This window comes from Odocoileus virginianus, unplaced genomic scaffold (assembly GCF_023699985.2).
Source record: "Odocoileus virginianus isolate 20LAN1187 ecotype Illinois unplaced genomic scaffold, Ovbor_1.2 Unplaced_Scaffold_1, whole genome shotgun sequence".
Taxonomy (NCBI): Eukaryota; Metazoa; Chordata; class Mammalia; order Artiodactyla; family Cervidae; genus Odocoileus; species Odocoileus virginianus.
Window position 1 is genome coordinate 4,288,500 of NW_027224263.1, and position 25,509 is coordinate 4,314,008.

The 25,509-nt window shown below is 39.9% G+C and overlaps 1 protein-coding gene across 10 annotated transcripts in view; it reads left to right on the forward strand.

Moving 5' to 3' along the window:
• The window catches only part of PAK3 (p21 (RAC1) activated kinase 3), a 288,728-nt gene extending 263,552 nt beyond the window's left edge, over window positions 1-25,176 (forward strand). For 8 of the 10 annotated variants that reach the window (XM_070462202.1, XM_070462204.1, XM_070462200.1 and 5 more), the window contains 3 exons: window positions 14,693-14,830; window positions 15,163-15,290; window positions 18,272-18,360. In XM_070462202.1, the coding sequence (XP_070318303.1) occupies window positions 14,693-14,830; window positions 15,163-15,261 (237 nt within the window). In that variant the 3' untranslated portion in view covers window positions 15,262-15,290; window positions 18,272-18,360. Of the gene's footprint in view, window positions 1-14,692; window positions 14,831-15,162; window positions 15,291-18,271 lie in introns of all 10 variants that reach the window. The other 2 variants (XM_020903564.2, XM_070462208.1) reach the window with 1 other exon arrangement.
• The last annotated feature ends 333 nt before the right edge of the window (window positions 25,177-25,509 follow it).

The window sequence follows — 25,509 nt, forward strand, 5'->3', positions numbered from 1 at the left end:
TAAAATTCTGTAGCATAATTTTCTGCTGTCAAAAAAATATATAGCTTTTTTTTAAAGCAAGATGTGGGAAGGAAACAGTATTTTTATCACATGCCACAGTTAAATGATCTATATAGGAAACACTTACTTATAGCAAAGTAAATAAATGCATTTCCAGAACAGCTGAAATTTTTTAAATTAGATTTTGTTTCATTATCAGTAATGATTTACTGAGCCACAGCAGCTTGGTGGGTATTGAATAGAGCACAAGATAGACACAGTACCAGCCTGGAAAAATCACAAACTTAATTAGACTGTCAAGTTAAAAATGAATGGAAATTGTTTGTGTTGGGTAACTCAGTTTGCTACTGCAAAATCAGAGGTTAGATCCTTATGTGGTCTGGTTACTTCTATGAAGAGAAAAGCTCCATTTTGGAGCCTAACACCCATTCAAAGAAAGCCAAAGGAACATGAAAGAAATGCTTGCTCAGTGCAGAAGTGAGCCAGGAGCTGTTTTGTTGAATAAAGCCTAAAGGTAAGTCAGATGCTGTGTTTTATCACACTATTAAGAAAAGGAAACATGTACCAATTCAAATTCTAATCTCAAATCCTATGCAGAGTACCAGTGCCAAAGGCATCTTGCATATTGTTGGCTTCCTTACCACTAAGAGTCCAAAATTGAATTTTACCATTAGTATATAAAAATCATTGCCCTTAGTACATGGTTAAGCGTTCACACGTTCAGCTTATAAAATCCATATGTAAGCCAAATATATGTGGCTTTTGGTACATGTAAAGAAACTTACAGACTAATTATCTAGTTATTTTGAAATGGAGCAGTTTGTAATTGGGAGCTGCATTCCCTGTATATGGAGAGGGGGACAGTGTCCCCTTTGCCCCTTCCTAATTCTTCTCTGCTAGTTGGCCTCTTGTCTTAGACCCGGCACTGATTAGAAAATAACAGATAGGAGTGAATGCCCTAATGACTGCTATGGGCTATTGCTCTGGACTCATGAAACAATCTGGAAGTGAGACGTGCACAGTGATTAGCTGCCTGCAGGGCTGAGTGGAAAAAGAAGGGGCATTTTCCCACTGTTTGTGGGTCAGTCCTCCAGGAACTTAATCAAACCCACTCCTGACCTATGGATAATTACATGGGCTTGTCCTTATTGTCTAACCACCTTTGCCCTTTAAGAAGTAGCAGTGAAAGAACACACCAGGCCTCTTGTTTCCATGGATTTCCTCCTCTAAGTCTTCAGAGTTTGGAGGCACTAAACAGATTATGGCTATTTTGCTTTCTGCCTTCTAATGAGTAATTTACAGCTTGCAAAATTTCAGGATTAAATAAATGGCTCTGTAAAGCAGTTGGCCTCAGTAATGCATTTATTACCTTCTTCAGTTCCCCAAGTACAACTGATCGCTCTTCATCAAGGCTGTTAATTGTTAGAAAAAAGGAAACAAGTTGTAATCTTTATGGGCATCTTCTAGCCTGGGATTAGAGCTAATAATTAACAGCTTGTCTCTTAGGATCCAAGCCTTGTATCTAAACAAGTACTTGTAGATTAACAAGCCACAGGTTCAGGAAGCCTACATTACAGCTATAACAAAAAGATCCGTCAGAAAGACCACCCTGTTGAATTCCACTGATAAGGATTTACTGTAACTATGCTCATTATTCTCCATGTGTGATCAACCTCCAGTGACTCAATCAAGTCCGTATGGAGGCAGCCCTCTATCTGTTTGCCAGGCGCCACAAGGACTTTTTAAGTTTTGATTTTGAATATGTTGTCCTCCTGTTCTCTTAAATAAAATCCAGTATCCCTGGCTGTATGCCCTTATTTGGGATTTGAAAAATATAGTCACTGAAACGCTGGAGAGGTTGGACAGAAAAACACATACCATGACCTTGTTGGAAGCTTGTGTTTTCTTGAATTCTGGTGACCAGAGCATGTGTGGAGAATAGAAAATGGCAGAACTGGCTTAGTCCTTCTTTCTTTAACATCCTTCCAAGACTACCACCTGTCTACCACTTAGGCTTTGAAGATGAACAAAAGGAAGGAAGTGGAAGTGAGACAGAGTGGTAGATTGAAGTCTAACATTTTAATATGAAAAGCATTTGACCTATGGAGTCAGGCAGATTTGGGTAAGTCCTGGTTCCACAACCTGCCAGCTCTGTGACCTTCAGCAGGTGACCCAAAACCTCTATAAGCCCTGTTTCCTGTGTGTAATTGGGGACAATATCTCTCTTGCAGAGTTAGTATGAAATCTAAATGAAATCATGCATGTAAACACCTAGTGCAGTGTCTAACTCATTGTAAGGAAAGGGAGAAAGAGCTTTATATGTCAATTGAAAAGTGAGAAAGGAAACAGAACAGATGCTTAGAATACTTTTTACCCATTCATGAAGGGAGATTGGATTCCCCACTCCCCCCAAGCACTTCCCTTCCACAGTAGCATCCCCTTGAAGAGTGGAAGGTCCTACACGGTTCAGTATAAATTACCGTGAACAGGTTACACTGAGGAGCAGAAGTTACTGCTGGGACTATACATTCGAAGGCTGTTGGCATTTTGCTGTGGCTTGTGTGTGTGTGTGTCTCTGTTGTGTCAGTTAGAACTGAGCAAGCCCTCTTGGAATATTGCCTGTTAACATATCACTGATGCAAGGAATTAGCTACGTTTCCTCCCTAGTTTTAAAGCAGTTGGTATTTTTTTTAAAGTAAATTGCTCTGTACTAATTGACCTAATTTGCTCATAAAAGGGCTTTTAAAGGTTAAAGAGTTGTTAACTGTACCAATGTTATAAGGTTGGTACTCTTTCAGAGACAGAGAGGAGACAAGTTCCTCACTGCCTGAAGTCTGTGCACTCAACGTAATTGGCCTTGAATGTGTTGTTCTGTGACCCACAGCCATTTTTGGTGCAGCCTCCAATAATAAAGTACCTTGTTCTTTCTGTTCACCAAAGTGACTGAAGTCAAATTCGAACTTTCTCTGTGGATATGCAAATCAAATGTTGGTATACTGCTCCTCTCCCCAACTTGTGTGTTCGTTTGAAGATATCTTTTTATAAACCTATGATTATAATGACCTGATTCTAAATAAGGAGGCACAATAATTTCCATAAAACAAACCTTTGGTTTGTTGTTGTTGTTTTTTCCTCAGCACCAAGAGAGTGCCTCTATTAACTTGGCATTCCACATAATGGGGCTGTTCTTGTCAATGGGTTTTGAGGGGTTTTGGTGTTTGTGAAACGTCTCAGTGATATCCAGAGGAGGATCCTACTGGACCCTGTAGGTGGAACCCCTTTTCTGTGTAACTTTCCAGACCTTTATCCTACTTGAGATGAACTTTAGGTGTTCTCTTTCTACCCTTGCTTTAAGCAACTGTGAAGCCATATCAAACACTGGATCTTTGGAAGACAATTATCAGTATCAAAAAGAGATATCTGAAGGCTAAAAACAGTATTTAGGAGAGTATGGGATCCACCTATCTTATACCAGTGGTTCTCTTCCTTGATTGTACATTGGAATCCCTGTGAAGCTTCAAGAACCGATGAGGTCAGGTTTTTACACCAAGGACTAGAGCAAATAGCAATACAAAGCTCTGTGTCTAGCCCTTTGTAGAACCCTGTCTAAACAGAAAAAACCATTCTTCATCAGTCCTCTTTGAGCCTGGTTGTTCAACCAGAAAAGAGCATGCTCTCATTCTGGGCACATTTCTCCTTTTCATCTAAAAAAGGCGTCATGAATTACTTTGTCAAAATCCTGGCACATTCTGGCATTCTTTGATTTACTGTTTCCAGCAACGCTATCAAAAAAGAAATGACATTAGTTCAGCATATACCTCCTTGCTATGCCAATTTCTTTTTCAGTTTTGCTTCTCCTATAAATGGAGTCCATCATTACCACCTGATAGCTGTTGTGTACATCACATGTATTGGTGATAATAAAGCCATCAGTCTGACTGCTCATAATTAGGAGTGTATAACCTGTATGGTGAGAGAGAAGGGTGGGAAGAAGTATCAAGTGAGACCTGTTGTCTACAGGAAAAGGCTCCCTACTCCCCCATCCCCACACTTGAAACACTGCACAAGTGTTAGTTTCTTCTTTTTTATTATAGAACTAGGGGAACTGTGGTTAGTTTTTATGCCTAGAGAAGAGAATTAAGCAGAATAGAATCTCTAGCACTAAAAAGCAGCAACTAAGGGCCAAAGTGCTTTGAGCTCCCTCCAACCACTGGAACCTGTGTTGTGGACTGGAATGTCTGGGTTTGATGGAATTAAAGTCAAATATAAACTTCCTGAGTGCCAGAGAAGCAAGCGTACTTTGCTAGCACTCTGTCAATATTGTTTTGAATGTATTTCAGGAAGAGCTGGGAGCATTCCCTTCTTTTTCCATAAGCCTCTATGGAACAGCAAGCTTTATTGATGGTTTGTTGACACTCTGCCTACTTTGAGGGTAAACCTATGCCTAAAAGGAGGGGTGAGTTGGGATAACGGCAACTAAAATAATTATAGAACAGTAACAGAGTCTCTTTTTAATCAGAAAAATATTGCCTGTCAAAACATAGATAGCTCTTAAGACTCATTGGTTGTCCGGAATTTAACATAGGAAAATGGGACCTAGCCATAGGAAAGCTGCAAGTCTCATTTAGATTGTAATTCAGAAGCAGACAGTTCAAACCAGTGATTTATGATCCAGAAGACAGCCAAAGGAGAAACTGATTCCACAGCAAACAAAAGTCTGAGACTCTGACTAGGCGAAGATGAGGCAAAGAGAGATTACAAACGTGGTAACCAGGGACCTATTGTTGGCCAGGACTGATATTCCTTTATCATGTGAGTTGGAGAGTAAATTCTGTTCCCAGGTCTACCCATCAGGAGCCCCATGATCTTGCATAGATTACTTCTTGCTGGGTCTCATTTCTTTTTACTTCAAACAAGTGGAATTTGACAAGATTACTGTTTACCCGTGAACTCTGTGAATTCCATGGACTCCTAGAATTCCATGGAGGTCCTTGGGGCCCAATGGGGAGGTCATGTGGTTCTCAAGTCCACCAAAATAGTTCCCTCATTAACTTGTTTTCTGTATCAGGCTTCCACATGAAATTTAGTTAAATAAAGGGGGAAACTCATGGGTCTCTGTCTCTGATTCTGTTTTCTTAGGCTGTAGATATGCTCCAGCCTCCCATGAGTGCCAGGAGGGCCCAGGTTTGAGTATGCACTGTCTGTAGGAGGGCTTCTAGAGTTGTGATCTTCAGACATCTTGAGTGGAGGGACTTCCCTGGTGGTCCAGTGGTTAAGACTTCATGCTTCCAATGCAGGGGGCATGGGTTTGATCCCTGGTTGGGGAACTAAGATCCCACATGATGAGTGGCACAGCCAAAAAGAAGGAAAGAAACAAAGAAAGCTGTTTGGAGACATCTCTCTCATTATCTCCCGACTAAGTCTGTATTCCATAGAGTGGAAAGAACCCCATTTCCCTACCAAGAAAGACACTCGATCATGATGCACATGAAACATGCTGCATGTGGGGCTGGGTAAGAAGCCAGGGAAGAGTACAACAGTGATAAAGCTGTTGCAGGGACCCATTTTCTACTGGCTTGCACTGAGAATATGTGCATGTTATTGTGTACAGAGCTGTTCAGCTGATGAACTACATATAAAACAGAAGTTGCAGCCAGTTTATGTAAGCAGTAATGCATGTTTCACAGATCATATCACAGTCCAGCTGGTTTTTGGTCCTAACATGGTAATTTGGAAAAACCCCAAAGAATCAGGGACTTAGTACCTTCCTGCTCCAGTGTTCTGAAATGAGACAGGAATAAACATATAATGGTAAACAGTACTTTGAAACTAGAAACTAGGTGTGGGTTGAAGAGAAAATGGGAGATGAGGAAGTCAACAGACCACATGTTAGATGATGTTTTGAGAAGTTTTATGGGAGGAGGACCAGAGAAATGGGGAGGTAGCAGAATGGCTCCTAGGATCAGGTCCCCTTGACCTCCCTGAATTGTGGAGCCTTTATCTCCATTTCTCTTCCTCGTCACTCCACCAGCCACCTTCTCTCCCCATGATCCTTTGGCCCTAGTCCTTGCCCTGTGTTCTGCTACCTCTGCTTCTTGCAGCTTTTCTCCTCTACCTCCTGCCCCATTTTGCTTTCCTGCTTTTCCATCTCTATGCCTATCCCTCCTCTACTTCCAAACCCCTTGTTCTCAAGCTTGGGTGCTTCCTGGGCTGCCCAGGGTGTCTCCCTGAGCACACATAGCCTGCTCCACATTTCTTGACAAACACTATTAATCCTGAGAGATTAAAATGAGCATATACATTGTTGGAGTCATCTGGTCTTTATTTTCTGGCAATGGCCAGTTTTTTATGCTTGAAAGGAGCACTCTAAAGGTAGTTCAACACCTCTGTCGGTGGTACCTAATTGCCTTTTACCATCAACCAGTAAGGGAATAGATCTTTAATAGCTCAATTTTTAATGACTTTTTAAGGATTAAACAATAACAGCAGAGCCCCCCACCATGTATAATTTAGTGACAGATGAGACCTACTATACAAGACAAGTCAGGAACTAAATTAGAGCACAGTGCTTATTCAGTTATCACACTGAACTGTTGGGTTGAATAAGTCAAAGTAGGGAATACAGCATTAGTTATAACAACTTTTTTGTAGATTTGGCCACATTTACTCTCTTCTTAGAAATGTCAGGGCCTTTAATGAAATCCATAAACGCATCAGAGGCAGAAATACACTGTGGCCTTTAACTTCTGAAATCCCAGGTCAAAAGTAACCTCTAAGTCATAAGGTGTCAAGTCACTTGTTGCCAAATCTCTCCTATAAAACACTCAAAGGTAGTTGAAAGGAATTGGGACATAAGTAGGTTATAGGCAACAACCAGAAGACACACTGCTTATAAACACTCAACATATATACAGATACTGCTGAATACAATAGGAAACCTAACTGGGCCTTTTGTCCCCATTTCCAAGTTTAATTGTAAAACGATTGACCTCAAAAGGGTCCATCTCCTTTGTTAAAGGTAGAGGTGGAGTTACACATGCTCAGTGTGTCTCATCTTTTTTTTTTTTAGTTGGAGTTTCAATATCAAACTCTCAGAAATTAATAGAATGAATGTACAGAGAAGTAGAAGAATATAGTAGACCTGAAAAGCATTATGAACCAATTTGACATAATTAAGATTTATACAATTTTCACACAACAGTAGGATACAAATTCTATTCAAGTTCCCATAGACTATAAACTAGGAGACACTGGAACATATCCAGGGACATAAGACCATGGCTTCTTAGATATACCCATCATTTAAAAGTGGACATTTAATTTCCAAATACATGGGGTTTTTAAAGTATCTTTGATATTAATTTCTCATTTTGATATTAATTTCTCATTTAAATGCTTTCTTCTCTGCAATCACCCTCTGTGTTTTTCAGTCTTCTAACTTTATTGAGGCTTTCAATGGCTAAGTCAAAGATCTCTCTTGGTAAATGTCACACTGCATTTGAAAATATGTGGGTTATTTTCAAATATCTTTTGATATTGATTTCTAACATAATTCCACAGTAATAAGAGAACAGACTCTGTATGATTTCAATACCTTTAGACCATGAAATTTCTGTACCTGGTCTTATGTCAGTGTGTCTCATCCTTGAAGAGTCCTTGTCTGCCTCTGCTTACGACAACCACTATCACAGCGGTTGGGAACTCTGTGAGGTGGTGCCATGAAGTGGTCAGGCATATGGACTCTGGGCTCACATTTCCTGGATTCAGATACTGACTCCCTCATTGCTAATTGTGTAATGTTGGGCAAGTTATTATGTTAACCCTACCACCCTCAGTTTCTTTATCTGTCAATTGATCATAATCGAGTATAACTCAGGGGATTGTTGTATGAATCATGTGAGCTAATAGTAATCATTCAGTAAATGCTAACTAATAGTATTTCCCATGAAACAGGATTTATACAGATATTAAGATATAGATGAATAGCTCTCTTGGTCTTATTGTTACATGGTTTGTTAAATAGATTTTTATGGGCTAGTCTGGGAGCCTGTTCACTATGTATAACACCATTTCCATGGGAAAATGTATTTTGAGTTCCAAATATTCAACTTAGAAAGAAATGTTCCACCACTCTCCTCTTTGTAAAGGGAGTCTTTATATCAGTGCTGGGGCCTCTCAGGGTTACTAACTTATTTCCATGTGAGTCTCCTGGTTTGTTTCTAACCTAAACTTTACAAACTGTTAAAATGAACTGAGTCACAAACTGAAGCTTTTTAATTAAATGGTTAGTCCAGTTGCAAAACTGCCTTAATGAAAATGTATTGGGTACCTATGGATTGTTTGGGGACCTCTTTGGAGAAATGTGGTAACTTCTAAGATGACTGCTTTGATCTTTTTTAACTGAGGAAATTGCCAATAAGGTAAATTGAATTATTCCTCCAACTGGGTAAAGTCATGCTGAGTACTTAGGTAAATTTAGTTGCACACCAGGATCCATAGAAAACTGCAACATTTGTTTGTTATTGACAAGGGATGTAAAGTTATTAAGAGTTCCAGAACACCAGAAACTTCTAGGTAATATGTATATCACAATGAAGAAAGGCAATATTTTTTGACCAAAGGTTGTCTGTCTAATATTATAAATAAGGTCAGTAGGTCATGGGGGCTATGTTGTCTCACCTTAGGAATAAAACAGACCTTGTTAAATGATGTAGCAGAAGAAAAATCAAGAGCTCTTCCTATGTTCAAGATCAGTCAGAGAAGACTAAGTTTCTGTGTTTCCAGTTCCAGAGAGAACTAATTGTCTTCACTTGCTCTCTGGGTTTGCCCACAACAGATTACCATGTTGTGGCGATCTCCAGTTTTCCCTCCCTTTGATGGTGTCCCCTTACCTACATCGCTCATGGCACTCTCTTCTTCTCTCACACTGAAGAGTTGGGTAGTCAGAAGTTCCCGCATTCCAGGCCTATTCAACTCAGAAAGGGTGTCATTCTCTATGTATCTTATATGTTCACTCATTCACTTTAGCTTCTGAGCTTTCATACTTCGTATGGCAAAGTCTGTCATATTCCCATCTCAGTGAGATTTATTTATACCTTTTGGTTTTCATTTCATTTAGCAACAAAAATATTTATTGATCACCTGTTTTGAACCACTATCCACAAAATCCAGAGATGCTTGTGACACAATTCCTACCTTCACAGTCTAGGGAAACAGACCTGTGAACAAGTAACAGGTATTCACCCTTGAACATGAAAATAGATGTATAAACAAAGGGGTATAGTAGCTCAAAGGAGGGGAGGGCTAACCATATCTCCATGGTGACTGCCACCCCAGTTTGCTTGGCATTGAGAGATGTAGAACCTTCTGTAGTAAAACCCAGGACAGTCCCTGGAAAACTGAGGTGGTTGTTCACCATATCTATCTGGGAGAGATTGAGAAGACTTTACAAAGGAATTGCCATTTGAAATAGAAATTAAAAGGCAAGTGAAGTTCACCAGGCACTGAAGGGAATAGCGTTTGAGGCAGATATGAAAGAGCATTTCTTATTATAGGAATGAAGAAAGAACTAATTGGCATGAATAACATGTGAGCTTTGTCTAATATGTGTATGTATGTGAAAGTGGGGGAAGCAGGGCTCTCAGATGAGAAGAGAGGAGAACTAGAAAGCGAGGCAGGGGCCATATCATGGAGGACCATCTATGCCATGCAAAGGAATCTTTACTATGTCCAGTGTTTTCAAACAGCTATAGTGACCCCTTGGTTTAAATTAAACCTTGTTTGGAAGCATAGTGAAAGTGAAAGCTTCTTAGTCATGTCCAACTCTTTGCAACTCCATGACTATACAGTCCATGGAATTCTCCAGGCCAGAATACTGGAGTGGGTAGCTTTCCCTTCTCCAGGGAATCTTCCCAACCCAGGGATTGAACCCAGGTTTCCCGCATTGCAGGCAGATTCTTTACCAGCTAAGCCACAAAGGAAGCACAAATAAATAGAGAATAAAATAAGTATTTCTCTGATTGAAACACATGTGGTACAGGGTCCTAGAATCTCTCCATCCATCTCCTTCCCCCACCCCTTTTACCACTTAGCTAGTCTTGAGGGGAATTTGGGGGAGTACAGTTTGAAAACCATGCCCATGGACCACATTGTTGTTGTTTAGTCACTAAATCTGTGTCTGACTCTTTTGCGACCCCATGGACTGTAGCCCTCCAGGCTCCTCTGTCCATGGGATTTCCCAGGCAAGAGGCAAGAATACTAGAATGGATTGCCATTTCCTGACCCAGGGATTGAACCTGCATCTCCTGCATTGGCAGGCAGATTCTTTACCACTGAGCCACCAGGGAAGCCCTCTGTGGGCCATAGAGAGGCAATAAAAATTGCTAAAGCAAAAAAAAAATTGCTAAAGCAGAAAAATGGATGCCATGATGAGATTTTGGATAAGACAGATTGTTCAGGAGGATGGACTGAAGAACACAGAGGCTTAAGTATGAAAAAAACCTGTTGGAGGCTACTGTAACAGTAGGGACAGAGGAAAGTGGATGGGTATGAAAGACATTTCTAAAGATTGCATGAATTGAAGCTACTAAAGTTGGGGGAGCGAAAATTTTCTAGATGAGGAAGAAGGAGAAGTCAAGTAGATTCTGGGTTTCTTATTCAAGAAGCAACCAACTACAAAGGAAATCTCTAATCTCTTTTTTTATTGAGGCATAGTTGATATACAATAATAAGTTTGAGGATTACATCATAATGATTCACAATTTTTAACATTTGTATTCCATTTATAGTTATTATGAAAGATTGGCTATAATCTCTGTATGGTACAATATATCCTTGTTGCTTATTTATTTTATACATAGTAGTTTGTACCTCTTAATTCCCTACCCCTATCTTGCCCCTCCCCCTTCCCTCTCCCTACTGGTAATCACTAGTTTGTTCTCTGTATCTGTGAGTCTGTTTCTGTTTTGTTACATACATTCATTTGTTTTATTTCTTAGATTCCACATGTAAGTGATATCATACAGTATTTATCTTTTTCTGATTTGGTGAGTATTATGTTGAGTGAAATGGTGAAGTGAAAGTCGCTCAGTCATGTCCGACTCTTTGCAACCCCATGGACTATACAGTTCATGGAATTCTCTAGGCCAGAATACTGGAGTGGGTAGCCTTTCCCTTCTCCAGGAGATCTTCCCAGCCCAGGGATCAAACCCAGGTCTCCCGCATTGCAGGCAGATTCTTTACCAGCTGAGCCACAAGGGAAGCCCTTGTGAGTAAAATAAGTCTAGTTTAATTATTGAGCCAGGCTTCCCAGGTGGCTCAGGGGTAAAGAATCCACCTGCCAAGCAGGAGACACGGGTTCGATCCCTGAGTCGGGAAGATCCCCTGGAGAAGGAAATGGCAACCCACTCCTGTATTCTTCTTGCCTGGGAAATCCCATGGATAGAGGAGACTGGTGGGCTATATAGTCCATGGGGTTGCAAAGAGTCAGACAGGTCTTAGTGACTAAACAACAGCAGTTTCTGAGCCAGCCCATTTCCTTTTGAGCTTTCACTAACTTAGATAAAAACCAGAATGTGGTCACTTGTGCCTAGTTTGATTTTCTTCAATCTTTCTTCAGCTAAGATTTGACTTTGCTAGGAAAATCCTTTTTGCTGTGATTGTAGTATTGCCCACAACTGGTTTTGTCTCTCATTAGCAGGGCAGTGAGTAGCAGTTTTCTTTTTTACAAAGATAGGGCCCAGTTTACACGCAAGTTCATTTTAAAGTTAATTATTTGGAACGCTGAGTGCGTTTTCCCATAGAAGCTGCATTATGCCTAGTGAGTAAGTTCTCAGGCCAGTCCACAAAGGCCAGTTCCGCCGTAATATAACTGAAAGTGTGGATTTATGCAATGGAAATTAGTTGGAAATATGTACTGTTGCAATTAAAATGAAAACAATAGCTGAAAAAGAAATTGTCTGGGTTTTTGTTTCCCTCAAGGGGTGGTACTGCATGAAAAGCAGGTTTAATCCTAGGAGGATAAAGAGAAATAGCTGAGGGCTTTTGTGTAAACTGAATGGCACAGCTTTTTAGATTTTATTTTTTAAATAATATTTTAGAGGATTTTTTAAAATAAAGCAGTCACATTCATTGTAGAAAATTCAGAAAATTGAAAAAATGTTTTCAAAGATTACGTCATTAATAATCCTGCCACCCAGGAGGAACCATTGCTCACATGTTGGAGTATTTCCCATCAATCTTTTTCTTAGTACATGAATTGAAGAGAGGTGAGAAAGACTTGAGTAGAGTTGTATATATATACTTGTGAGGAGCAGTATTATTTGGAGTAGAATGTATTGAGCTAAGAAAGGTGAGACAAAAAGTGAGAAAATGAAACAGTATGGCATGTACACAGACTTAGGGAGAGTGGAAAGGGAGAAAAGAGATGTGTTTGTTTAGGATTGGGTTTGGCTACAGAACAGAAAAAAAGCAAGCAAAGGATGCAGAGGTTGGCAGAAATTGTGCCCAGCTGAAATAAGAGAGTTTTAGGAGGCAGCAAATGTCATTTGCTGTAACAATTTTCTTTTAATAACAGAACAAAGATGGCTTGTGAGGACAGGTGCTCTGAGCATTAATCATTAAACCCATTGCTTAATGGGGTGGAATAAACCAGTTCTCAAAGTGTGGTCCTAAAACCAGCAGTTTCAGCATCAACAGGATGCTTGTTAGAATGCTAATTCTCAGACCCCTCTCCAGATTGATCTGTTTTTAACAAGCCCCTCTAGGTGATTCCGATACATGCTATAGGTTGATAGCCACTGGATGAAATGGCCCTTCCTAACCCTTTCTAAAGTACATCTGTGGAGGTTTCTGGAATGGAGGAGAGATGTTCTCACCAGCTGATGAAAACAGGCCTGGGAAAAGACTTTGATAGAAATGTTTTTGATAATAATATTCAGAGCCATGGTGGGAAAAAGGGATGATAATTTGCTACAAAGTCCAAGCCAGTTCAAGAGGGAGCATGTCTTCATAATAGTTAGGAGTCTGGTTGCATAGGCAGGCATAACCCTGGCGGTGATACCTGCAGGAAAGCTCCTGTGTATCCTTCAAGACCCTGATCAGATGTCAAGCTCCTCTGTGAAGTGTTCTCTGAGCTATGGTGTCAATGGCTCATCCTTGTATTGACTTGGCACTTGCAACGTTCCTCTGATTGGCTCTTGTCTCACTGTATGGTGGTTATATGTAAGTCTCTCTTCTTCACTAAACTGTATGACCTTTGAAAGTAGGACATTCCATTATTCATCTTTGAATCTCCAGTGTCTAATGTGATTCCTAATATGTACTTAATACTCTAGAATAATTTGCTTGGAGGAGGCATGAGGAATGGCCAGCTTTTTATGGCTGTCAGGAGCTCAGAAGCCTTTGAAAGATAGTTTACTTTTGTGAATTAACCATGGTGTTGAGTCCAGCTGTGTGCCTTGAAAGTTAGGGCCCTTGATTCTGTCAGCACACCATGAGTTGATCTCTCTCAGTGACCTCAACTAAGATCTCAGAGATATATTAGCAACTTAGTATGTTACAGTGGGCTTCCCTAGTAGCTCAGGCAGTAAAGAATCTGCCTGCAATGCTGGAGATGTGGGTTTGATCCCTAGGTTGGGAAGATTCCCCTGGAGAAGGAAATGGCAACCCACTCCAGTATTCTTGCCTGGAGAATTCCATGGACAGAGGAGACTGGCAGGCTACAGTCCATGGTGTCGCAAAGAGTCAGACATGACTGAATGACTCTCTCTCTCTCCAGCACACACACACACAACTTACAGTAGGATACAGGATTACTAATGTCAGCTTTTCTTACATTTTCTATTATAGCTAGACTTTCATGGGAAACCTAATTAAAATCTATAGGGGTACATCTACTCCAGGGGATCTTCCTGACCCAGAGATAGAACTCAAGTCTCCTGTGTCTCCTGCATTGCAAGTAGATTCTTTACCCACTGAGCCACCTGGGAAGCCCCTGTTCATCCCTGGTCTACTCACAAATATTCTCCAATCAAGATAAACAGTTAGTAAATTACAATCACCTTTGCAACTGTGCCTTCCAGAGGTTATACTTATATCAGTGTGTTCAGATGTGTGTGTGTGTTTCTATAACTCTGTGGCCACAGATTCCCAGGCAGTTCCTTGGTTTCATTTCCTAGGTGGTTAATGACACATTCATTTTATATGGATTTTACTGGCTTCCCTGGTGGCTCAGATGGTAAAGAATCTACCTGCAATGCAGGAGACCCAGGTTTGATCCCTGGGTCAGGAAGATCCCCTGGAGAAGGAAATGGCAACCCACTCCAGTATTCTTGCCTGGAGAATCCCATGGATAGAGGAGCCTGATGGGCTACAGTCCACGGGGTGGCAAAAGAGTCAGACACGACTGAGAGACTAACATTTTCACTTTACTGGTTTAGCTCTCAGAGGACAGCCTTATAACCTTATTTCTAAACTATTGAGGGTAGGGCACCTCACTGTTCCTCAGTTACTGCCAAGAGTAATAATTTCTCAGTGTTACAGAAACTTTGCAGTGTATGCCAACGTCATTCTCTAAACTAGAGTTTTTAAGACCCAAGGTAAAAATCAGAAGAAACTGGATTTGTGTCTTCTGTGTCAACTCAAGATCCTAATATGTATGTGCTGAATAGATTTTTCTGATTTTTTCCTACAGGCATTATATCTGATAGCCACTAACGGAACTCCAGAGCTGCAGAATCCTGAGAGACTGTCTGCTGTATTCCGCGACTTTTTAAATCGCTGTCTTGAGATGGATGTGGATAGGCGAGGATCTGCCAAGGAGCTTTTGCAGGTGAAAATTAAATAGGACAGTTATAAACAGAGAGTCATTATATTGAGCTTTTCCACCTCGATGTGTGACAGTCAGAGAACTCTGTTGAGAGATGCCTAGTTCGAGTTAGGCGCTAACCATTTGATTTGAGATCACAGGCACAGAAATATAGGCATGCATCTAATATGTAATGGATTGGCATGTGGCCTTTCTTCTGAGAAGTTGGCAGTTTAAACTAGAACTCTCTTTTGTTCTTCCTGGAGTCTTATTTTGCAAGGGGAAAAAACAGTGTGAACCTCTGGTGTTGCTGTTTTGTTCTAAACTTTGCTTGTGCCCCTGGATGTTGTACGCAGGTACTCTTGGCCGGAGGTAATTCTCTACATAACTATGCAATTATTTCCATGGCATTTGCTACTCTAATGCTTTACTGGTCAAAGCCCCTTTGCTTGTGATGCCAAATGGCAGGCACCTGCTTGCCTGGGTGAGTACCATCCAGTGGTGAGTGCCTCTGTAACCATTTGTCCTTTTCATGGCTCTCAGGGATTCGTATATATGATGATAATTAGTACCTACTTGATACCAAATTTTTTACACATTTTATCTCATTAATTCTTAGAACACTCTAAGATGGGTGTTATTAATCCCTGTTATGGATATAGAAATTAAAGCTCACACAAGTATTGAATGCCAGAACTTGAATTTGAGCCCTGGATTGTCTTTCTTCCACACAAACCAATTTAGAGGGGAAAAAAGCATTTACATTGATAAAGCAATGCATGCCCAGGATCACTGCTGGGGATGGTCCCTCGGGGAAGAAAATAAAGATCTGTAATAGCCAAGCCAAGAAAAGTGACTACTTGTCCTCCCTGACTTTGAACACATAATCCAGTTAAACAAAAGGCATAATATTTGGTCATGAAGAGTGTGATTAACGATGGACTCAGTCTGTTCTCGGCCAAACAACAAAAAAAGTTCCTATTGCTTCTGAACTCCTTCCAGAGACAGAGCCACAGTCAGGCGAAAATACCTTACGCCAACCTAAGTCATACCTGGGATAAACCAATTTGGAGGAACTGGGAAAGCTACACTTTCTCTTTTCTGCTACCTGTGAGCATTTCAGAGGCTGTCATGAGGCCTGAAAATGTCCTATCTGAAATAGCCCTTTACTAGTCCTCCCATTATTCCAGCCTCAAATTATAGATGAAAAATTGAAACTTTTGAGTACATCATTTCCATGTCTTTTCACGCCTCTTACCACCCCACATACACATCCTGTACACATTCCTATCATGTCTCTTTCAAAGATAAGTGAAAATACAGTTTCACTTAAGGTAGCTATACAGTTATATATGTAATTAAATCAAGTATTTAGTTAATTCCTTACTCAACAATACTTTTATCTGAACCAGTCAGATTACTGATGCAAAATGATATTTTGAGAAGATTGAAGAGTGTGTTTGTTGCATCTTTTGATTTTATACATGTAAGCTATGATCTGCATATTACCTTAAGTCCATATTACTCCATTCTCTGGCTCTAGTCCATTTTAGAGGTTGGAAAACAGAGACTTACATGACATTCACACCACTGGAAGACTTGAGAAAAGACACAAATAAATGGATTTTTATGGAGCAACTTCTATTTGCAAGGTTTAAATGCACTGGGTGATACAAATCTCTTAAAGGCATGATTCCTACTCTTTAGAAGTTCACAGTCTCCTTGGGAATATGAAAAAAAAACAAGATTGTTCAGAGACTCAGTGGAACCAAGTGGTCACTTAAACAGTGAATGTCATAATTGATTAGAGATATGTGTCTGTGGCCTATAGCATTCAGAAGATGTCTGTGAAAGGGAAAGAGTTTGACTGGGGCTTAAAAGACAGATAAGCCTTAGATAGTTTAAGGGGGAAAGGGGAAGGAATTTCAGATGGAAGGATTATCACCTGATCAAAGGCATATAGGCGAGGTTCAAAGAAACAGAAAATAGGTAGTGTGGCTGAAGTAGAGTTCAAGTCAGGACAGCTGCAGGTGGCAGGACTGTAGAGAGCCTTGAACCCCAGGCTAAATCATAGGGGATGTAGGTAATGGGGAAACACTGAAGTCATCTGAGGGACACACATGATAGAAGCTTTGTTCAGGAAGCTGAAGCTGGTGTTCTGCAATAAGAATCAGCAACAGAAACAAATGGAGGCAGGAAGATGGTGGGGGAGGTTATTCTTATAATTCAGGATTAAGTTGATTAGGCCTAGGCAAAGCAAGAGATCATTGTAAAAGGTATTGAAAAGACAGCGTTTGGTAACTGATTGCATGTAAAACATAAGAAGAATACAAAAGTGACTTCAGAATATCAAACCAATGGTAGCATTCAGCAAAAGCAGAAGTGATAGAGGATAATAATACACTGACTAACATTGATTGGCCTTGATATAGCTTACAAGAAACTGTCGCTTACCTCATTTAACCACTGTGATAAGCAGAGGAGTGGATTGAACCTAGGTATTCTGACTCCAAAGCCCCTATAGCTTACATCACATAACAGTACCCTGTTTGAGAAACTTCATAGTATAAAAAACTATATATTTTTAAAAAATCATTTATTTTTAATTGAAAGATAATTGCTTTACAATACTGTGTTGGTTTCTGCCATACGTCAACCTGATTGAATGTACATTTTTCAATGTTGAGTTCAAGGTGGCAGGACATTCAAAAGGAGATAACCAATAGGCAATTAGAGAAATAGGACCAAAATTCAGGAAAGAGATCAGGTCACACAGTAGATATTTGGGAGTCATCTCCATAAGGCTGATGAGAGCTTGGTTGGAACCATGAATAGGAATTAACTCTCCAAGGAATTAAGTTAGAAAAAAAAGATGATGACAGTCAAGTTATAGGAGGTGGAAATAGGACGTGAAACCAGGAAGAAGATAGGGAGGGAACAGTCAGTGAGCATGCATATAGAAGAGAACTGAGACAATAAAATGTTACAGGCCCCGAAAGAGAACATTTCAAAGAAGGAAGGGACATTCACTTGTATGAAGTACTGCAGAGCAACCAAGAAAGAAATGGCAGAAGCACACTATTGGGTTTAGCGCTTAGGAGGCCATTGGTTTCAGGGTCAAGGTCTCTAGTGGTCAACGGAACACAGTTTTTCAAGCACTGAAGGCTGCTCCAGATAAATTCATCAATTTAAGGAAATCGGAAAGTTAGACTCCCAAACACAGTGAGATTTTACAAGACACCTACTCTGAATTTCTAGCTCTGCCAGTCAGTTTCCCAAAGATTTCATGACACTGAAGGACAAAAACATCTGAAGAACAAAAGCTGGCGCTATATTTTTTTAAATGATGTTTAATTGGATCCACAAAATACAAATTTTAATGAAAAAAAGGCTCCTTGCAAGTGTAAAGTAATATACTTGTTGGAGGAAAGAATTTCAGTAATTCCTCTGTTTTTCCTTTTGCAGCATCCATTTTTAAAATTAGCCAAGCCTCTCTCCAGCCTGACTCCTCTGATTATTGCTGCAAAAGAAGCGATTAAGAACAGCAGCCGCTAGGACTGCCAGCCTTACCCCACACCATCTCCCTCATGAGTAAGACTGAAATAAAACTCCGCTGCAGGAAAGATGGAAGAAAAGACAGTCAAATGGGGTGGGGTTTCTTTAACTTTGAGATGAATAGAAACTTCTTATAAGCCTTTTTCCTACTCCCTCAGATTATGTAATTTATTTGTAAGCCTGAATCGCGGCCCATACAGGGCAGCAATGTCGAAGTGACCATAAAAAGGTCACTTCCACCGTGAAGCGAAAGAGCCAGTAGTGAATCCCCTCATTTTGTGCATTCACTTTGAAGAAAAAAAGATTTCTCAAAGATGCACACTCCCTCTCCATAGTGTTGTGTTTGTTTTTAAGTTAGAGAGTAGTCCCTCTTGCATTCAAACCTCCTTCAAAACTCCTTACCCAATGTAATGTTTTTCACTTGCATTGTCATTAGATGTCCAGAAAAAAGATGTCAAAACTTTTTTTAAAAAAAGAAAGTAAAAAACAAAAAGAAAACAAACAAGCAAACTAACAAACAAACAAAAAAAAAAAACAAAATGAAACAAAACAAACAAAAAAAAAACCCAGAGCAAGTACTGTGTGAACATGTGGAAGTCCATGCCCTCATAGAGTTGCAAATTTTATTCTTTTTCTATAGTGGTGGCTTGGTTTGTGTACCTGTTTTTCTGCATTTGTATTGGAAAAGGTTTCTTTTATGACATTTTCCAAAAGCAGAGAGGAATATGTGTGTTCAGGAAGGGCTTTTAAAAACTATCTAAATAAAGTTCAGATGGTGAAATCTTATCACATTTTCATGATGATGCTTAAGTGGTAGTTGATTTGTCATTTGTATAAACCTGCTTGCTCATCTTCATGATACCTGCCAAAAGACACACCAAAACTATGGCACTCCAGTTGGGTAGGTCTAGATCTTAAACCTAGGAAATCCTGATTGGAGAGGCCACACTTAAACAAAGATGGGGCTTTCTCTAAGAGCCAAAAGGAAGATAATATAAGCATGAAATACTGAAATCTTCATTGGACAGTAAGTAAACAAAGATATAGATACCTAATTTAATCCTGTTTTGTGCTTGTGGAACGTATGCAACTGTAAAAGGGCACATCAGGAGGAAATAGACCCATTACCCAACATTTGCTGATGATAAAATCTTATTTATCTTCACAATTTATAACAAACATTAAAAAAGTTTTAAGATATGGAGAACAGAAATATGAAGCATTCAACTCTGCAAGAAATGGGAGGTTAGTGAAAACTACATCCCAGTCAACACTTGGCTCTAAGTACTTGTTGTCATTTCCCCTATATATCACTAATCTCTGTTTCTGCATATGGTGTGTCCATGCTTAGCCCTTTGGGCTTTTGAATTTCGAAAACACGTATCTAAAGATCTTGATGTTCTCCAGTGAAAAGCCTTTGGCTTTGCAATCATGTATCCCAAGACCTATCAGTCCAGCTGAGTTCCTTTTGTGGCTTGGGCAAGATATGAAAATTTGACTATTATTTCACCATTTATCAATTTATTAGACACTCAACAGTCACCACTTCCTGAATCTTCTGAGAGTAAAAAAATATCTGGAGGGTGTCTGCATAGAAAGGATATGCTTCTCTTTTGAGTGTTATCAGTTTTATAAATTCTGCAGAGTTTTTTCTCTAAGCCTTTGAAAAGCTAGCAGTTTGTGCAGTAGAGGGCTCCTTGATTTGTAGTATGTCAAGAATCTGAATAGAACCTATCTGCATTTAGCAAGAGAGGGAAAGAGATCACTGCCACGGGCTTCTCTCCTTCTCTGCTGAGGCACATCTGTCCATGTAATCATCTGTTCATTCCTTAAAATGAAAGCACTTTCTTTAGAGAGTTTCTGCTATCCAACCATATAGTGCACATGTTTATATTTAGAAGATAACACCCCTGGTGGATTTCCTGTTGTTTCCTTTGACTATGAAATTTGGGAGGGGCTTGACCCCTGCCCCTAGAAAATGTGCACAAGGGCATAAAACAACAAATGTGAAAAGATCAAATGGTAATATTAATTTGAACCATATTATGTTATTCTTCACAAAGACGTGGCTGGGCCTGAAAATGTTAATGCCACACTGTTTTATGTGTGAGAGAGAGTGAGGCCTTAATTTTGATTTCTTTTAAAGTTAAGTATTTTTAAATTTTTCATTCATCATACCAGGGAATTCAATGAAACAATAGGTGGGATGCAAATAGAATTCAGTACATTGGTACCTATGCCCTGCCACTGGAGAGAGCCCCAAACCTGGTTGGGAAGCTCAAATTGTCCGTGAGCATCCCTTATATGTCATGAAGGCATTTTTTTGGTGGAAGGACACCTGGAGCAGTGATCCTTCAGATTACTGGAGGCAGAGAAATGGCTGCTCTTTTATGCTTTCAATTCAGCATGTTAACAACAGGGAGTCTTGTACTACTTCACCACATCCTGTTGTACCAAGATTTTATGATAATATATCCCAGTAGGCTTTACTCTTACAGACTTATATCTATGTAAATTTTAAAATGAGAACAGCTTCTAAAGACCATTCCCCGTGTTGGAGAGCTATGTATATTTCTAATAAGTATTAGAGAGAAGCTGTTTCTCCTGCCAAAATGATGCTGAAGGATTTACACTTGGTATACCTGACCAAGTTGTACTCCAGATGGTTAATAGTTTATTCCCTTTTCCTGGATTGTTTTTTTTTGTAGCTCATCTTGACATTGGTGAGTCTATCCAGATCTTTAAAGTCACTAGCGTGCCCTGAGATAAGGAGGGCGCATCATTGAATGTTGATTCCAAAATGTCCTGAGATAGGGATAGGGCAGTGGGAAAGTCAGGGAAGGGTGAGAAGCACAGCAGAGATTATTTATTTAAGAAAGAAAAGACCGTTAATGTTGTAGCAAGGATCCAGCACGTTGTCATCATCCCATGAAGATTTTTGGATGACACATCCCCTCAAATCAGTCACCGTGTTGGGTAATGACTTCGTTCTTGCTGATCTCGTCTTTGTGTCATTGTAAATATTTGTGTGTCCGTGTTCCATTTTGGCTACTGGATGGCCAAGTCATGTAAGAAGATTTAACCCAAGTATTTATTCTTTAATTGTGTTATTCAGATTTCTTTCAGGCTTGTGAATTGCTCCCCAATGTTTGGTTTTAACCACCTGATCCCCACATCTTTCCCTCCCTTGTGAAGCACATTCCATTGCTAAAAGAAAAAGAAATACGAAATTGCTTCCTTTTGTCTGTAAAACTGTTTGATAGTTTGAGATGTTTGTCTATAAACGATATTTCTCAGCTCAAAGATCATGTAAATAATTCTATTCCTTTGCTCAGTGGGTTGTTTATTTCTAATGAGGCTGCCAGTTCTCAGAGAGAATCTATAAAATCACCTTTAAATAACATAAACAGGGATGACAACTATGTAAAAATAAGTGCGCATATGAACAAAGACTGGGAACACAGACAATTGAAATCAGTTGTGTTGGGATGGTGGGATTATGCAAATTTTTTTCTTGTTAAAATTTTCTTTGATATTGTTATACTATTGCTTTATAATAAATAAACATCAGAAAGGGGACTATAGAAACATAGAAAAGACGCCAGAAGTAGATGCCTTCTGGCCAGAGCCCAGAGCATGCAGGGCACAGGTATTTGCTAATTACAATTATTCCATAGGCTTTATATTTGCCTGGATGCTGCAGTTGGCACACACTCGGTATGGCACGTGCTTTCTTCGGGGACTAGTATCTATAAGTTAAAGCTAGGGAGATGTTGCTGTTAGAACTCCAAACACATCCTTCTGCTTTCAAACTGGCTGGCTGCCCCCTCTGCTTTGGTATGGCCTCAAGGTTTCTGTTTTTCTTACTTTAGATTGGAGGGGTCACTTTGGATAGCCTCTTTGACAACATCTGTTTCAGGTACTGCCTTTCTGGATCATTTTAGCAGATTTTAGGTTGAATTTTGGAAGAACAGAAGGTTAAAATCCCCAGCTCCCACCATTTCCTTTTCCAACAGGATATACTATCATTCAGGTAGGATTTTATTTTAATAAACAGTGGGCAAGTCCCATTGATTTCAGTATAGAAGTTATGACTTGCACTTAAAAGCTGACTGTGAAAACATTGAGACAAATATTTAGGACAGCCCTGGCCTCTTGGCATTCAACCTCAACTCCTTTGAGCTTTGGCCTGAGATGGTGACCTCTAGGTGCCTTCTGATCTGCCTAATTATAGGTTGTATGCAGTAACTACTGTCATTTTAAAGGAGAAACAGGGATACCATCTACCCAAAGAGAGGAATTTCCTTGTAACTCACCAAAGACTTTGCAGGTGAGGACCTTTATGATACGGTAGAGCCTCAGGTGTTAGTTTCACCAAGAGCAGACCTTTTATCTAGAGAACCCACTTTGGGCCATTCTCAACATGTAATCTACTTATGAGAGTCTTAACCCTGACATCCCCAGTTGTATCTCATGGTCCTTTTCTGAGCTACTTGCAGTTAATATTTGGTTAAACAAAGGCATGGCCACTGATGGCCTACTCCTAGTCTCTGGGCAAGAGGACTGAAATTCAGCATTTGTAAACTGACAGTCTAACAGATCCGAGATTTTGAGTGAACTTAACACACAATTCTGAACATATATTTGCATGTGGATTGGGAAGGAATTAAAGGGGACCCTGGAAGTAATGGAACTATTTTTCCAAAGAAAGACTTTTTCGTCAGAAATTGGTTTCTGATATGATCTTTCTGGTAGTAAGCTTTTTTTCCCATTCCTTTTCTGATCCCATGCTCCTTTAGTGACCAAGTGAATATAAACCCGACTCCTCGTTCATTGAGGATATCTGTTTAATATCAAGCAATATCTAACTGAATCTGCAAATGTGGGAACTGAGATTATAACTTCCACGTGCACACTTTTGTGTTCAACTAGACGATAATAATGAGGAGCATTTACTGCCATATGATACAGTCACACTTGCAAGATAAACTTATAGAAGCTGTTTAGTGCCATCAGAGTCTCCTTTGGAAGCTGCCGTCAGATGAATGCTATCCCATAATACCAGTAGTGAGGCAGGTACCATGTGCATCTGATTTAGGACCTATGAGGAAATCAACAGCAATTAGAATCAATCAGATGTAATGGAAGAAGTGCTAACCTAGAAGTAAGAATGGTGGTGGTGGTTTAGTCACCAAGTCATGTCCAACAACCCCGTGGGCTGTAGCCCACCAGGCTCCTCTGTCCATGGGATTTCCCAGGCAAGGATACTGGAGTGGGTTGCCATTTCCTTCTCCAGCAGATCTTCCCGATCCAGGGATTGAACCCGGATCTCCTGCATTGTAGGCAGATTCTTTACCGACTGAGCCACCAGGGAAGCCCAGAAATAAGAATACCTGGATTCTAATGTAGGCTCTGCTCCTAACTTACTGTGTGCCCTTGAGCAAGTCACTTAACCATGTTGTGTCTGTTTCCACATTTATAAAATAAAGGTATTGGACTAGCTCTCCAAGGCTTTCCAGAGCTCTAACATTCTGTGGTACTATAGATTGCCTTGCTAATTCATCCTGCTAAAGTGATGGCAGATATCATATGCTTAAGCCTGGGTCTCTTATGTTGCAGTTAAACAATAGAACTATGTAAGATGATGCCAAAAAAAAAAAATCAAACCTCAAGTAAATGAAGTGAATAAATACTAGGGAATGTTGATAAAACTTGTGGCAGCCTTCCAATTCCTTCACTGTTGTTTTGTTTTTGATTTAGTGTTCCTTTTCTGTTGAGTGTTCCAATTTTTCTTTTCCATACACTCTGTATGTAAAGTCTGGTTTTCATTAAGCTGTGGCCAGTATTTGCTACTAGAACAGAAATACACTGTCACACTTGCTAGAATAGACCTATACTTCGGCCTCTCCTTTCCTGTGAAGCAGTGTTGGGCTTTATAGAGTTTACTTCCAAAATGGCACAAGATGGCAGAACCCATGCCATGGCTGGGACTACTGAGTGGGCCTAAACATTTGCATGTTGCAGAGAGATAAAGGAAAAAGTGATTACATGCTATTAGCACTAAGGAGTGTTGACAAATCCACTTGGGAACCAAAGACAGCTTTTCTGATGACAGCTCCCACAGGGATTGGCCAGTTGGATGAGTATGATACTAGAAAGAGGATCAACTTGTAGTTAGTGGACAGTCCCATTGCCCTGCCTACAGCAGTGCCAACTAGCCCTAAGTGTGAAATTCAAGTTCAGTGTGTGTGCTTGTGTGTGGTGTGCTTTATGGACCCGCATATACTATATTCATTAGTGATAATAAGACCTTTCACAGAATTCTGTAACCACTAGTGGGTTGAGTTTTAAGTCTCAGTACATCAGCAAGGAAGAGACAGATCACAGGGTAGTTAGTGATGTGTACTGGGATTATACTCATAATATCCAGACAAAACAAGTTAAGGAGGATCTGTGTTTTCATTATCAGAGTTGTATCTCATTTGGCTGTGCTTTACTTTTGTTAAAATGTGTTATCTGTAAACCCATGTGTGGTGAAATTCTTCTGTAACTGAATTAAAGGTATTTATGGTCTTTCTGTTTGATTTTTTAAGTAAATTATTTCTTTTGTAAACCTGCTGATGGTATGGTTCCATCCTTCTGACCTCAGCATCTGCTCTTTTTAAGGACTTTTGTTTATGATATTGTTACTTTAAATTGTGGTTGAAGCAATAGAAAATTGAAATATGGATTGTGCATGACTGTGTCTTGAGTGTAAAAATAATGCAGTTTGAAACTTGGACCTAAAGTATTGCAAATAAAAATGACAAACATCACTGAGCTGGTGCTTCTCTCTTCTGTCACCCTTCAACCCACCCCCTTGGCATTGGCCATTTACCCCATTCACAGGTTAGAGGGTAGCATTCTCTCAAAGGAATCAAGGCAGGGAAATGTCCAATCTTGTAAGCAATATAGGAAATGTCCTGCAGATCCTGCCACTGGATAACTCAAGCCCAGAATCTCCATCGGGTTTTTACATAGAAGAGCTCAAAGAGACAAATCTGTATACTCCATGCAGGGCAAAAGGTAGATGAAGGAAAACTGCCAAAAGAAAGCATATGTAGTAATTTGTTTCTTTTTCTCATCTTTCTGCTTGGAAAATTTGGAAC